Source organism: Gambusia affinis, linkage group LG12 (assembly GCF_019740435.1).
Source record: "Gambusia affinis linkage group LG12, SWU_Gaff_1.0, whole genome shotgun sequence".
NCBI classification, from domain to species: Eukaryota; Metazoa; Chordata; class Actinopteri; order Cyprinodontiformes; family Poeciliidae; genus Gambusia; species Gambusia affinis.
The window spans coordinates 9,540,858-9,556,408 of record NC_057879.1 but is presented as its reverse complement, the minus strand read 5'-3'; the positions used below and the strand labels follow the sequence as shown (position 1 = coordinate 9,556,408).

General features: G+C 36.8%; 2 protein-coding genes and 1 long non-coding RNA gene across 7 annotated transcripts in view; 1 reads left to right on the top strand and 2 right to left on the bottom strand.

The window, feature by feature from the left end:
• fitm1l (fat storage inducing transmembrane protein 1, like) overlaps positions 1-15,551 on the bottom strand; it is a 95,192-nt gene that overhangs the window by 40,878 nt on the left and 38,763 nt on the right. The window lies entirely within an intron of this gene.
• LOC122841486 overlaps positions 1-15,551 on the bottom strand; it is a 53,249-nt gene that overhangs the window by 2,285 nt on the left and 35,413 nt on the right. For 2 of the 4 annotated variants that reach the window (XR_006372395.1, XR_006372393.1), the window contains exon 7: positions 7,363-7,529. This is a non-coding gene — a long non-coding RNA (uncharacterized LOC122841486). The remainder of the gene's footprint in view (positions 1-7,362; positions 7,530-15,551) is intronic. The other 2 variants (XR_006372396.1, XR_006372394.1) reach the window with 2 other exon arrangements.
• On the top strand, positions 2,521-14,572 carry LOC122841479 (myosin-7-like). Its single transcript, XM_044134794.1, has 37 exons — positions 2,521-2,736; positions 2,924-3,067; positions 3,181-3,337; positions 3,419-3,446; positions 3,532-3,643; positions 4,585-4,677; positions 4,752-4,815; positions 4,892-4,990; positions 5,094-5,197; positions 5,282-5,420; positions 5,533-5,651; positions 5,735-5,884; positions 5,969-6,139; positions 6,217-6,526; positions 7,175-7,254; positions 7,336-7,541; positions 7,951-8,074; positions 8,265-8,401; positions 8,588-8,843; positions 8,927-9,169; positions 9,254-9,430; positions 9,510-9,655; positions 9,735-9,825; positions 9,910-10,299; positions 10,407-10,533; positions 10,616-10,734; positions 10,817-11,013; positions 11,097-11,280; positions 11,358-11,523; positions 11,601-11,725; positions 11,823-12,131; positions 12,223-12,426; positions 12,506-12,802; positions 12,911-13,015; positions 13,107-13,202; positions 13,284-13,418; positions 14,446-14,572. The coding sequence occupies exons 1-37, from the start codon at positions 2,536-2,538 to the stop codon at positions 14,464-14,466; spliced, it is 5,826 nt and encodes a 1,941-aa protein (XP_043990729.1). The 5' UTR covers positions 2,521-2,535; the 3' UTR covers positions 14,467-14,572.

Genomic DNA, 15,551 nt, shown 5'->3' with positions numbered 1-15,551 from the left:
CTGAGTCCATAGTAGCATTTAGATGTTGTTACAATTGTATTACAAGCTTTAATTTATTAATTGCTTAATACATAGGACAGCAATGTTTACAAAGGCTAAAGGACTGTGGCAAATATTAAAACCAGATGGATTTCGAGGTGACACCATTTGTTGTTTCAGCTTAGGAACAATTGGACGCACCTAAGAGGAGTTATAGATTGAAGCTGGAATGAAAGTCAGTGGGGTAACAGTTAATATTTCCAATGGGATGGAAACAGCTGAGAATGATAATCCAATAATATGAAATCAAATTCTTAAAGATGTTTGCATTGTTTACTGATGCATCGCAAAGCATCACACTTCAACACAGAACTAAGTGTGATGGAGTCAGAAGATTTCTATCTTTCAAAACTTTTTAAATAATCCTACCCACTTGAACAGGTGAAAGGATCCTCATTTGAAAAGGCCCAAAAAGTTATGACATAAATTCAAACTACAAGAAGGCTACATTTAACATCCTACTTCTTCCTTTTATATCAGTCCACAATAAAACTCCAAATGTGCAATTAAATTAATTTGTGCTACTTTAATTTAGGTAGACAGCAGAAATGTATTTTCTGTTTTGGAAAACAGAAAGCAGTGTTTAGTAAATTTATTAATAAAAAAAAAAGTAACATATAAAATCATATCCTCTATTCAAAATACAAGAAGGCTGTATTAAGTGACTACTTTTTATGTCAATCCCACCAATTTATTGTTTAAATCTTGCTTAATTTACTTCCTTTTCAGTTTTCAAACAGAAAAGAAATATGAATAAAAATTCTCTTTGCCAGAGAGAGCATTTTCAGTGCAGTGCAGCTGCTTCCTCACATCTATCATGACATAAGGTTGCAGTTGAACTTTATCACTGCCCTCAAAGGCTGTCCTTCTCAGTCACAGAGGAAAAATCTAGACAAGAATTTGACAGGGTTATCTTTGTCCACAAGGCCAAAGGAGAGGGAACAATGCCATGATACAATGAGACAGAGTGTAGACCTTGCAGGGCAGAACAGTGGTGAGTGATAATTTAAAGTCTCTGACCATAGATATCACTCAATGACAGCTGCAATTCTTCATTGTCTCACCAGTGACTTTGGAAGCCGCTCTACTTTGCTGAAGTTTATCTTTTAGATTAGGAATCTTAACAGGGCCATCAAGTCAAGATCTCTTCCACAAACATTGTTTCAGTAACAAATTGGTCTTAATCTTTGTCATTAACCCTCCTTGTCCATCATTCTTCTGAGTGAGGTTTTAAACACACCTACTCAGCACACTAATACAGACAGTGAAGAAAAGTAAAGGGATTCCTCGATTTTAGTCCACTTTTACAGTTGTAAGCATGTTGTTATTCAAAAGCTTGTGAATTTAAAAAGATACACTCGATCTAAAAGCTCATATTTTCCTCCAATAGAAATTAGCAAAACATATTAAGTTAATAAAAAAGATGAAAATAACATTGAGATTTCGGGTTTAAACAAACCCAAGTTGGAGGAAGGTAAAACATGCAAACATTCCATTTAAATGCATGTTAGAAATTATTTATACCAACAGAATTATACTCCAAAATAAAAACATTTTAATTAAACCATCAATAAATCTATAATAAAAGCATGAAGAAATTAAATATGATTTCACGTGATTAAATTAGGAGTCACTTGATATCAACCCTGTCCTTTTTTCCCACCTCTTGCCCTCCCCTTTCACTGTACCATGTATTGTCCTCGCCTTGTTTGACACAAGGTTAGAGCAACAAATAGCAGCAGTTCATCCTGCCCAATTAGGACGTTTTTTTTTTATGTGCAATCTTTATCCAAATATTTATGCCATATTTGGTGGATCAACAGGCTTTATTTAAGGAGATACGGCTTCTGTCCGACACGGCACTGAGCATTTTCTGTGTTTACAGGTTAAGAGTTAAAGGTAAGATAAACATTGTTAACATTATTTGGTACAATTTAATCCTTAACCTACTTAAAACTTCAAATAAATGTCAAATCTTTCATTTGGAATAACAAATGGTGATTTTATGAGCATGAATTGATTTGGTTTTTGTTTTTTCAGACTGATTCTGATCTTCTTTTGGAGTCTGACCCACCCAAGGTAAAAACCAGCTTTGGTTACAAAAGGATTTGAATTGTACAATGAAAAATATTGATGACAATATGATTGAAATACATTTTTTGCTATATTAGATTAATTAGAAATTAAGATGTATTATTGTTTTTTAGAAGAAACTTTCCTTATTGACTCATAGTTTCAAAACAAGTTAAGCAATTAAAAATGAGCATTTTCTAATATTTAAAAAAAACCAAAAACTGATCTGACAGCAATAAATAATCATAAATTCAAATGACTAATCAGTTCTAAAACTGTAACTTGACATATCATATCCAATTTTTAATCCTGTCAGAGAATAAGATCTCTATCTTAACAAGTACTTAAAGAAACATTCAACAGTGACTTTTCAACATAATTTTGACAATCTAAAGAAGGCTACTTTTTAAACCAGGTTGAAACATGGGGGATGCCGCCATGGCAGAATTTGGGACTGCTGCTCCTTTTCTAAGGAAATCGGATAGGGAGCGTCTGGAGGCCCAGACTCGCCCCTTCGACATGAAGAGAGAGTGCTTCGTGCCTGACCCAGAAGTTGAGTACGTAAAAGCAACCATCCAAAGTCGTGATGGTGACAAAGTCACTGTTGATACAGAATTTGGAAAGGCAAGTGAATTTATATTCAGTACTAAAATGTGTAAAATCAATAATCCGTAGAGGTGTTTGATTCTTACTTTTAACATTTTTTATCTTGTTTATCTTTTTACTATGGACTTACATTTCTGGAATAAAGATATGATGCTGATGATTCAGTTTAGATGTAAAACAAAGTTTTTGTTGTTTTCTTTTACAGACTGTCACAGTGAAGGAGTGCGATGTACATCCTCAGAACCCGCCAAAGTTTGATAAAATTGAGGACATGGCAATGTTCACCTTCCTCCATGAGCCAGCTGTGCTGTTTAACCTCAAAGAGCGTTACGCAGCATGGATGATCTATGTAAGAAAGCTAAACTTCAATGTACAAACTAACATTGCAGTGAAATGCAGTCTATATGCTCAATAAGACAATTACAGCATTATCTTTTGTTGTTGTTACCTGTTAACCTGCAGACCTACTCTGGGCTGTTCTGTGTGACTATCAACCCCTACAAGTGGCTGCCAGTCTACAACCAAGAGGTGGTTGTTGCCTACAGAGGAAAGAAGAGGAGTGAAGCTCCTCCTCACATCTTCTCCATCTCTGACAATGCCTACCAGAACATGCTGGCAGGTACAGAAACCCCTTATTTTGTTCACACATCCCTTATGATGCTCTAATTTTGACTTGATTGCTAAAATTTCTTGTTAACAGATCGAGAAAACCAGTCAATCCTCATTACGTGAGTCAGACTGCAACCGTATATTTCTTTAGTGGTACTAAGTTGTAGATCTTGGCAGAAAACTTTTCTTGTATCTTTTACACAGCGGAGAATCTGGAGCTGGAAAGACTGTGAACACCAAGCGTGTCATTCAGTACTTTGCCAGCATTGCTGCTGCACCAGGAGTTGGGAAGAAAGATGCTGCAAGTGAAAAGAAGGTAATATATATATATATATATATATATATATATATATATATATATATATATATATATATATATATATATATATATATATATATATATATATATATATATATATATATATATATATATATATATATATATATATATATATATATATATATCTATATATATATATATATATATATATATATATATATATATATATATATTGTGGCTGGGACTTAATACACTAGTTTTAATTCATTAATGAGACAGATTTTAATGTGTTAAAATTTTTAATACAAATAATTGCTTTTTTATGTGCAATTCAATAGGTTAGTTTTTGCATCAAAAGACAATTTGATTGGATGCTGCAAAAGACTATTGTTGACTGCAAGTTGTACAAAAAGGAACTGATGTATCACCAAAGCTATTCAAGCCTAAAATATTATCTCAATGAAAGACATGTTGCAAGCACAGATGTCCCCAACGTTGAAGTCAGCATTCACAATCTACACAGTTGCTTTATTTAATACATGAATGACCAAGGACTCCACTCTGAATGGGTACAATGGCACTTTGCACCAATCTGATGATTGAATAACCTAAATAACAGACATAACAGATTAAAAACAATAAACATCTTTTTTATTGAGATTATATATTTATTTATTCAAAAATTTGGCAGAATGAAGGGTTCTGAATTGAAAATGTTACTTATTTTGTCCATATATAGTTTTTGATTAAAATATGATTAACTCTTATTATTAATTACAGACCCTGTATTTAACTCGATTAAAAATTTTAATCGAGGTCCACAATTAATATGAATAATTACATTTATATACACTTTGTATTAATATTTACATATTATACATCAGAAAAATGCAGTGCATTCAGAATGTCACAGATGTCAATGACAGCTTTTTATTGTGTTTTAAATCTGAAATTGTGGTTTTGTTCGATTTCATCAGGGTACCCTGGAGGATCAAATCATTCAGGCTAATCCTGCTCTGGAGGCTTTTGGCAATGCCAAGACCATCAGGAATGACAACTCCTCCAGATTTGTAAGTGACTGTGGATCTTGAATTAGTCATTTCTGAGATAAAGTCAAGAAATTCAATAACTCTTTTTCTTTTAGGGAAAATTCATCAGAATCCACTTTGACAATAGAGGAAAGCTTGCCTCTGCTGACATTGAAACCTGTACGTACCTTGACTACATACTTCAAGGCAGTGATGGCCCATTTCTGCTGAGAATAATAGGTTGTTTTCCCACCAGATCTTCTGGAAAAGTCACGTGTCACCTACCAGCTCAGAGCTGAGAGGGATTACCACATTTTCTACCAGATCCTGTCTCAGGCAAAGCCTGAACTTCTGGGTAATTGTGTGAACTTTGCTCAAACTGATTTCTGTATCTGTATTTTTAAACACTCTTACCTAAAAAAACAATTTTACTATTAAGGTATTTTCTAAATTTCTAGAGATGCTACTCATCACCAACAACCCCTATGATTACGCATTCATCTCCCAAGGAGAGACAACAGTAGCTTCCATCAATGACTCTGAAGAGCTGATGGCTACTGATGTAAGATGAGCATTCTGACAAACATTTTTTAAACAACACTAAATGTCAACTACAAAGTTCACCACTGAAACATGTCTTACTCAGGAAGCTTTTGATGTGCTGGGATTCACTCAAGAAGAAAAAAACAGTATGTACAAGCTTACTGGGGCTATTATGCATCATGGAAACATGAAGTTTAAGAACAAGCAGAGAGAGGAGCAGGCAGAGGCTGATGGCACCGAAGGTAAGAAATTTCTATTTTTTAAACCGTTTACAGTCAATGACACAACATGTGTCACCAAGCTCAAACAATGATGGTAGCCTTGAATAATATTAATGCCATTAATTCTCCAAAGATGCTGACAAAGTTGCATATCTGATGGGCCTGAACTCTGCTGACCTCATCAAAGGTCTCTGTCACCCCAGAGTCAAAGTGGGGAATGAGTGGGTCACCAAGGGACAGACTGTTGCCCAGGTAAAGACAAATATGCTTTATGAGTATCATTTGATGATACATTATTTAGTTTTAACAAATGTCCTTGTCATGCCCTTATTGAGGTCAACTATGCTGTTGGAGCCCTGTCTAAGGCAGTTTATGAGAGGATGTTCCTGTGGATGGTGGTGAGAATTAATCAGTCTCTTGACACCAAGCAGCCTCGCCAGTACTTCATTGGAGTGCTGGACATTGCTGGGTTTGAGATCTTTGATGTGAGTTTAGATAGGAATCAATGCATACTTGCTGGGATTTTTATTCTAAGAGTTCATTTTTAATTACTTTCAATATCTCTCCAGTTAAACACTTTTGAGCAGCTGTGCATCAACTTCACCAATGAAAAACTGCAACAGTTTTTCAACCACCACATGTTTGTGCTGGAGCAGGAAGAGTACAAGAAAGAAGGAATTGAATGGACTTTCATTGACTTTGGTATGGATCTGCAGGCCTGCATCGACCTGATTGAAAAGGTGAGAATCAGAATATCAAACATATGAAGAAAGTTAAAGGTCATTTGTGTTTCAAACCACTTTCATAACCTTTTCAGCCCATGGGTATCATGTCCATCCTCGAAGAGGAGTGCATGTTTCCCAAAGCCTCTGATGCTACATTTAAAGCTAAGCTTTATGACAATCATCTGGGAAAATCAAACAACTTCCAGAAGCCTAGAGTTGTCAAAGGCAAACCAGAGGCCCATTTTGCCCTGGTTCACTATGCTGGAACTGTTGACTATAATATCAACAACTGGCTGGTGAAGAACAAGGATCCTCTGAATGAGACAGTTGTTGTGCTGTACCAGAAGTCTACACTCAAGCTGCTTGGTATTCTCTTTGCAAATTATGCAGGAGCTGATTCAGGTATGTATTTAGTCAAGTATGAGTTGCTCCTTTTAAAACACGTTATTATTAAATAAGGGGGCGTAGTAGATGACCCTTTTATATAACGACACATACGATTTTTTGGTTCCATTTTGCTTGAAAAAGATCTTAATAATGAATCAAATTCAAATGTGAAACATATTTGTCATGTGACCGTTCACACAGAATTCCATCAGACAAACCCAAATTACTGTATGGTAATTAACTAATCTAACTAAATGATATTAACTCAACTTTAGGCACCCAAATATATGTAAACTTGATAGTTTGATTCATCATCATTCATGGTGCTAAAATATGAAGATGTGGTGTCAAATAAATTATTAAAGAAGTTTAAAGTCAAAAAATAAAGTCACCTAAACTGATGATAAATGTCTGGGCAGCAGTAGCTGTTAGCGTATTTGTTCCTCTGTGTCAGCATGAACATTATGAGTTGCTAAGGAGATCACCAATTTAAAAAACGGGTGGATAGGTAATAAGTATGACATGGATAAAATGCAGAAATGTGCATCTTTAATCCATGTGTTATTTCTTTTTGCTTTATTTCAACTGGGTCATTTGAAAACAATATATCTACATATGGTTTTGATTATTTCTTCTATTTAATACTGTGTTAATAACTTTTAGTTCAGGAATCTGGAGGAAAAGGCAAAGGTGGAACTAAGAAGAAAGGTTCATCTTTCCAAACTGTGTCTGCCCTGCACAGGGTACGATTATTTTAATTTTAACGGTCATAAAACATCTACATGGATGTGAGACATCCATTGACAATAAACATGTGCTTTCAGGAGAACCTGAATAAGTTGATGACCAACCTGAGGTCTACCCACCCTCACTTTGTACGCTGCATTATCCCCAACGAGACCAAGACTCCTGGGGCCATGGAGAACCCTCTGGTGATGCACCAGCTGCGCTGTAACGGTGTCCTGGAAGGCATAAGGATCTGTAGGAAAGGCTTCCCTAACAGGATCCTCTATGGAGACTTTAAGCAGAGGTTTGTTGTTGATTAGAAGTCAGACATAGAAATGTTAAAAGAACAAAAATGACCATATTTGGATGTATTTGTTACAAATATTGCATTTTGAACATAATTTACATAAATCAAACTTCTCTTCTTGGGTTAGTTGATTACAAAAGACACTGGTCTACAAAAAAGTTTATAAAGTATGTGTTGCTTCAAAATAAAAGGACCTAAAAACCTCTTTTCCAGTTTTTATTCGTCCCACACTGTTTATATTCTTTGAGTATATCTATGTTCATAGATTCTATTGTTGAATTGAAGTTTATTGGGTTTTACAAAATGTTTGAATACCATTTAACAAACCTCAATATACAAGTGGTAGTTGAAGTTGAGCATTTTATTCCAAGTTTTGTACACAAGTGATCTTTTACTTTTGTTAAAGATACCGCATCTTAAACCCGAATGCTATACCTGAGGGACAGTTCATCGATAACAAGAAGGCTTCAGAGAAGCTTCTAGGTTCCCTAGATATCGATCATAACCAGTATAAATTGGGTCACACCAAGGTAAGTAAATCTATGTTACGTAAACATTTGTCAGATATCTGTAAAAGTCAACCAATTCAAATGAGTTATTGTTTTTGTTTTATATTTAGATCACATCCAAATCACACACTTAGAAAGTTTAAATGAGCCAGAATCTTACACATGAACACTCCCACACATGACTAAGTATCTAAATGTTTAAATAAATTAGGTGTTCTTCAAAGCTGGGCTCCTAGGTCTACTGGAGGAGATGAGAGATGACCGTCTGGCTCTCATTATAACGAGGATCCAGGCAAGATCCAGAGGTGTTATTGCAAGAATAGAATTCCAGAAGATTGTAGAACGCAGGTAAAAAAAATCAAGTACATATGTTAATTTTAAATAAACTAATTTAGAACGGCTTACAATGTTATAACTTATATTAAGAAACTGAGAGAAAAATATTGTGCAGTATAAAAGAGATACAATGAAATACAAAATAGTAATAGTTTCACAAAATTTCAGCAGCGCTTTAATCCAAAATGTTGCACACAGGGATGCACTACTTGTGATTCAGTGGAACATCCGTGCCTTCATGGGGGTCAAGAATTGGCCCTGGATGAAGTTGTACTTCAAGATCAAACCTCTGTTGAAATCAGCTGAGACTGAGAAGGAGATGGCCAACATGAAGGAGGAGTTTACCAAACTCAAGGAGGCTTATGCAAAATCAGAAGCCCGAAGGAAGGAACTAGAGGAGAAAATGGTCTCTCTTCTCCAAGAGAAGAACGACCTGCAGCTCCAAGTCCAAACTGTATGTTGAAACTGTGATTTTAATGGCTGAACATAATTTATGATAACCATTCCATAAAACATATTCAATTCTTTTGATAAAAGGAGCAAGATAATCTGTCTGATGCTGAGGAACGATGTGAAGGTCTGATCAAGAGTAAGATTCAACTGGAAGCAAAAATCAAGGAGTTGACAGAAAGACTGGAGGACGAGGAGGAGATGAATGCTGAACTGACTGCAAAGAAGAGGAAGCTGGAGGATGAATGCTCTGAGTTAAAGAAGGACATTGACGACTTGGAGCTAACTCTGGCAAAGGTGGAGAAAGAGAAACACGCTACAGAGAATAAGGTACCACCAAGACCAACCATTACACCAAAACACAGCATGCTGTCAAATATCATTGGTTCACACTGAAAACCTTTTGGCCTCTAGGTCAAGAACCTGACAGAGGAGATGGCTGCTTTGGACGAAATCATCGCCAAGCTCACAAAGGAGAAAAAAGCTTTACAGGAAGCTCATCAACAAACCCTGGATGACCTGCAGAGTGAGGAAGACAAAGTCAACATTCTGACCAAGGCCAAGACGAAGCTGGAGCAGCAAGTGGACGATGTAAGATCTAAAACATAACAACTAAATCCTGTATTATGTTTATTTGACTACACATGATTATTTGCCTGTCTCTCTGCAGCTTGAAGGATCCTTAGAACAAGAAAAGAAAATACGAATGGACCTTGAGAGAGCCAAACGAAAGCTTGAGGGAGACTTAAAGTTGGCTCAAGAAAGTATCATGGACTTAGAAAATGACAAGCAGCAACTTGTAGAAAGGCTGAAAAAGTAAGAAGCCCATATCAAAAACACTAGCTACTTTCTAAGTAGGCATCATTTTATACATTGTACCATTTATCATCCATAGGAAAGATTTTGAAATAAGCCAACTCAATGGAAAAATAGAGGATGAACAAGCAATGAGTGCTCAGCTCCAGAAGAAACTGAAGGAGCTGCAGGTGAAACTTCTCACCAGACAAAATATTAACAAGAAGAACTGCATGTTTTTAAAAGCAAATGCAACATTCATCCTTTTGTTCTAGGCCCGCATTGAAGAGCTGGAGGAAGAGCTTGAAGCAGAACGAGCTGCTCGAGCCAAGGTGGAGAAGCAGAGAGCAGACTTGGCTAGAGAGTTAGAGGAGATCAGTGAGAGACTGGAGGAGGCTGGAGGAGCCACAGCCGCCCAGATTGAGATGAACAAGAAGAGGGAGGCCGAGCTCCAGAAACTCCGCAGAGACCTCGAAGAGGCCACCCTGCACCATGAAGCCACCACTGCCACTTTCAGGAAGAAACAAGCTGACAGTGTTGCTGACCTGGGAGAACAGATCGACAACCTGCAGAGAGTCAAGCAGAAGCTGGAGAAGGAGAAGAGTGAGCTTAGACTGGAGCTGGATGATGTTGTGTCCAATATGGAGCAGATTGTTAAGGCCAAGGTAAATTAAATATTAAGGTTATGTATGAAGATTTTCTTGCTGTTGGCTTATTGAGTAAAATCTTGTAAGGGTGATGATTATTGATACTCGTATTTACTTTCTTTCAGAACAATTTGGAGAAAATGTGTCGGTCTCTTGAGGATCAGATGAATGAATATAAAACCAAATCAGAAGAGGGACAGCGTACCATCAATGACTTCACCATGCAGAAAGCTAAGCTTCAAACTGAAAATGGTATAAACATGCACTTTAAACCTCTTGAATTGCATATTTAAACTTCATCAATTTAAAAACTAATTTTTAAATTCATTCTCAGGTGAACTTATAAGGCAGCTTGAGGAAAAGGATTCCTTAGTGTCTCAACTCACCAGAGGAAAGCAGTCCTACACACAACAAATTGAAGACCTCAAAAGGCAACTGGAAGAGGAAATCAAGGCAAGTGGGAACCAAGAGACTCCATAAAAATAAAGATGATTTATTGACAATGACTATGTCTTTTTGTATGCTTTCTTTTCAGGCCAAGAATGCATTAGCCCATGCGGTGCAGTCTGCTCGCCATGACTGTGACCTCCTCAGGGAGCAGTACGAGGAGGAGCAGGAGGCCAAGGCTGAACTTCAGCGCAGCATGTCCAAGGCCAACTCTGAGGTGGCTCAGTGGAGAACCAAGTACGAAACTGATGCCATCCAGAGAACCGAGGAACTGGAGGAAGCCAAGTGAGTACAGCACATTTGAATTTCAGTGTCTGTAAAAAGTTTGAAAGCAGCCAATCCCAATCCTGGATTCTTCAATAATCCAGGAAGAAGCTGGCTCAGCGTCTGCAGGAGGCCGAGGAGGCAGTTGAAGCAGTGAACGCTAAATGCTCCTCTCTGGAGAAGACCAAACACAGGCTGCAGAATGAGATCGAAGATCTCATGGTGGATGTGGAGAGGTCTAATGCTGCTGCTGCTGCTCTGGACAAGAGGCAAAGGAACTTTGACAAGGTTGAAAAATACAGAGACAGCAGTATGAACTTACCACACCTAAAGAGAAAATACTTACATCTCCATCATTTTTTTAGGTCTTGTCTGAGTGGAAACAGAAGTATGAAGAGTCTCAGTCAGAGTTGGAGAGTTCTCAGAAAGAAGCCAGATCTCTGAGCACCGAACTCTTCAAACTTAAAAACTCTTATGAAGAGTCTCTCGAACATCTGGAGACCATGAAGAGGGAGAACAAGAACTTACAAGGTTGGTTATTCATCAATAAAACATCAGACAAATTAATTACAAAGAAGAATTAATATATTGTCTCAATTACATTTTAGAGGAAATATCTGACCTCACTGAGCAAATTGGTGAGGGAGGAAAGAATATTCATGAGCTTGAGAAGATACGGAAGCAGCTGGAACAAGAAAAGACTGAGATACAGACCGCTCTTGAGGAAGCAGAGGTAAAGTGCAGAGCAAAACATTTACTAGAATTAAAATATTGTAGTGTTTGGTATTTGGTAAAATAATTATTTCATACAACTCATCCTGTTTCTATAGGCCTCACTGGAGCATGAGGAAGGAAAGATTCTCAGAGTCCAGCTTGAGTTGAACCAAATAAAAGCGGACTTTGAGCGAAAGCTGGCTGAGAAAGATGAAGAGATGGAACAAGTAAAGCGAAACCAACAGCGGATGGTGGATACTCTCCAGAGCTCCCTTGAGTCTGAAACTCGCAGCAGGAATGAAGCCCTTCGTCTGAAAAAGAAGATGGAGGGAGACCTCAATGAGATGGAGATCCAGCTTAGCCAAGCCAACAGGCAGGCAGCTGAGGCCCAGAAACAACTCAAGTCTGTTCATGCACATCTTAAGGTCAGTAAGTAATAGGAAACGTAATTGTGGTATTGCCTTAGTTTAAAAACATCAAATCTAGATAAAAAAATTGTTTGACATTTATTTAAAGGATGCTCAACTCCAACTTGATGATGCTCTGCGAGCCAATGATGACATGAAGGAAAACCTTGCTATTGTTGAAAGACGCAACAACTTGCTTCAGGCAGAACTGGAGGAACTGAGAGGCGCTTTAGAGCAAACCGAACGAAGCCGCAAACTTGCTGAGCAAGAGCTGCTGGATGTTAGTGAACGGGTGCAGCTACTGCACTCACAGGTGAGACTACATCTCAAAAGTAATAATACTTCCTACATGAACTAATACCTCATAAATATCTTATTTTGAAATCATGCAGAACACCAGCCTGATAAACCAGAAGAAGAAGCTGGAGGGTGATATTGTTCAACTACAGACTGAAGTGGAGGAGGCTGTGCAGGAGTGCAGAAATGCTGAAGAGAAGGCCAAGAAGGCCATCACTGATGCTGCCATGATGGCAGAGGAACTGAAGAAAGAGCAGGACACCAGCGCTCACCTGGAGCGCATGAAGAAGAACATGGAGCAGACCATCAAAGACCTGCAGCACCGTCTGGATGAAGCTGAACAGATCGCCATGAAGGGAGGCAAGAAGCAGGTCCAGAAGCTTGAGGCCAGGGTAAGTACAGGAAGGCTCATTGATGTAAAGTGTTTGCGCAAGCAAATCAAATGTTTTCTGAATCTCAACCAATATGATGTTTAATGACTTTTGCTGTGGAATTTGCAGGTCAGGGAGCTTGAAAATGAGGTGGAAAGTGAACAGAAGAAGTCCAGCGATGCAATAAAAGGAGTGAGAAAGTATGAGAGACGCATCAAGGAACTTACCTATCAGGTATCTATTAATCTAGAACACATCTTTAGTAGTTTTCACAAACTAAAAAAGTATTTTTTTTTCAATGTCCATCTTATTTCATTAAACCTAGACTGAAGAGGACCGTAAAAATCTGGCACGTCTCCAAGACTTGGTGGACAAGCTTCAGCTCAAAGTGAAATCCTATAAGAAGTCTGCAGAAGTAGCAGTGAGTATAGATCTTTCAAAATAGGATCATTATATAACATAGTCATACACTTATCTGGAATATGTGATGCTTTTCCAACAGGAGGAACAAGCCAACAGCAACCTCACCAAGTTCCGCAAGCTTCAACATGAGTTGGATGAGGCTGAAGAGAGAGCCGATATTGCAGAATCTCAAGTCAACAAGTTACGAGCCAAAAGCCGTGATGCTGGGTCAAAGGTTTGTATGTAGACAAAAATGGTAATTGTTTTTCAAATATATATTTTTAAAGATGTCCAGTGCATAAAAATGCTTTCATGTTCAATCCAAAAAACAAAAAAAGCTAATAGTTTGACCTTGACAATCCCTTGTTGAAATTATTTCTGACTTTTTGAACTGAAACAACCAAAGAATAACTAGTTATTTTTACATCTCCGTGGTTGTTTTTAATCTCTCAAAGGAAATATTGTGTATCATTTTTAGTTTGTAACCAATCTGAAATTTCATTTGATTCCATGATATAATGTTCAACAACATTCATTTGTTGAATGTTCAAACAAATGAATGTCTGAACATTCATTTGTTCAAACAATCTGATACAAGTACAATCATAATAGAAATGTTAAGTAATCATGCTTGTTAACACAGAGATAGGATCTGTATCGCAGTTATGAATGTGTTGGATGTTAAATGTGCTTATCAACCCCAGAACAAAAGCAGACAGTAAAGCAACATCTAATGTTATCTGCAAGGAAGTTACACTTTAAGTACAAATGGGTACTAATGAACCGAACTTGCTGTCAGTTAGCAAAAAAAAAAAAAAAATAGCATCTAGGTGTGGTCATCACAAAGCCGTCACAGAAAACACAGAGTTGGAAAGGTGTTTGGGAGACATCTGGGTTTACAAAACTGTTACACTGGTTCTGTAAGGAGTAATGGGCCAATGTTGCATCACAGAGTTGTGAGAAACTTGTGGAAAGACACCAAAATGTCTGACCCAAGTTATAGAGTTTATAGAAATGCCAGAATTGCTATTTGGCATTTCTACCAAATGCTAAAAAATATAATTGTTGGTAAACTTCTAAATTTGAACAAAGTAAAGAAAAATCCCAACAAAAATGATCTGGCTCATTACCTTTTAATTAAACAAATGGAATCATTTAAAAAAAGGGCTGTGTGTGTACCTATCTGTTTTCCACTCCAAGTGCTCCTCTAATACTTTGTTTAAACACCACTCAACACTTATCCTGTGTTCTCTTTTTTTCAGAAAGGACTTGATGAAGAATAAAGTTTCTCCAGACAATAAAGTGCCCGAGACACCTGTTGCTAATATAATGGTGCCTCCCTAAGCATGCTATCGTGTTGAATAGAATAAATCAAATGTGCATCTAAAACAGCCTCTTGACTTGTTATTGCCTATAGTTTTGACCCTTTACAGAAGAAAATAATTTAATTCCCAAAAATTGTGAGCATAATACAATAAATCAGATTGAATGGATAAACTAAACATAGAACATTATTGTACCATTAGAATATTGATTAGAACATGGAACACTGCAAATACCCGACAATGTACACCTATTTTTTTAAATGCACTTATTTTGTCATTTGTATTACTATGCTTATTTTTCTGAATAAGTACTGCCAGAAACTATATTATCCCAATTGTAAATTACACTGAGAAATATTAGTTTAGATTACAGAAGTAAACCAACGATAGTAAACCAATCATTCAAGTTTCATAAGAAAATAAAAAATTTACATATTTGCTGACCCATAGTTAGAAAAAGACTAAATCTTTGATTTGCCCTATAAATTAATAAATTGGTAGATTGATACATACAGGTTTTGTCTACTTATAACAGTTTAGCAATTGCTACTCTGGGGATTTTGTTTTAATTGTTTGTGGCTGGAAATCTCTGCATTTTAGGAGGGAAGATTTGCGTCATATATATATAGTTAAAGTCACTAATAGATCTGATGTTGTAGAAGGCAGGCTAGTAATCCACTCTACAAAATATTTTCAGATTTATAGCAAGAAGTGCATTAAATACTTTAAAAGTTATTTATTTGAGCTGAAGCAGATTGGCATGAAATAATAATAAAATAAATGTGTACACAGCCCACTGCAGATTTCAGCTAACGTCATTGAGACTAATGATTTATTTGGGAGCGTCAATGGCTGCATGCTTTTACAAATGTCACATGGGATCACTGGTGTGGACAAGAGTAATTAAACTAGAAATTAAATTCCTAGTTATTTTAGTTTTAGATATTTAAGTTGTTTGTATGCTACATACATTTTTTAACAGAGATAAATCTCCAGTAAAAAAATTATTTGTAGTTTCTAACTTTAATATACAATTAGAGTAG

Bases quoted from the DNA above. Each gene is read 5' to 3' on its own strand.
- LOC122841479 (XM_044134794.1), top strand. From the start codon at position 2,536: ATGGGGGATGCCGCCATGGCAGAATTTGGGACTGCTGCTCCTTTTCTA. The intron at 6,527-7,174 runs GTATGTATTTAG...AATAACTTTTAG, and splicing joins TTATGCAGGAGCTGATTCAG to TTCAGGAATCTGGAGGAAAA. The intron at 11,281-11,357 runs GTTGAAAAATAC...TCATTTTTTTAG, and splicing joins GGCAAAGGAACTTTGACAAG to GTCTTGTCTGAGTGGAAACA.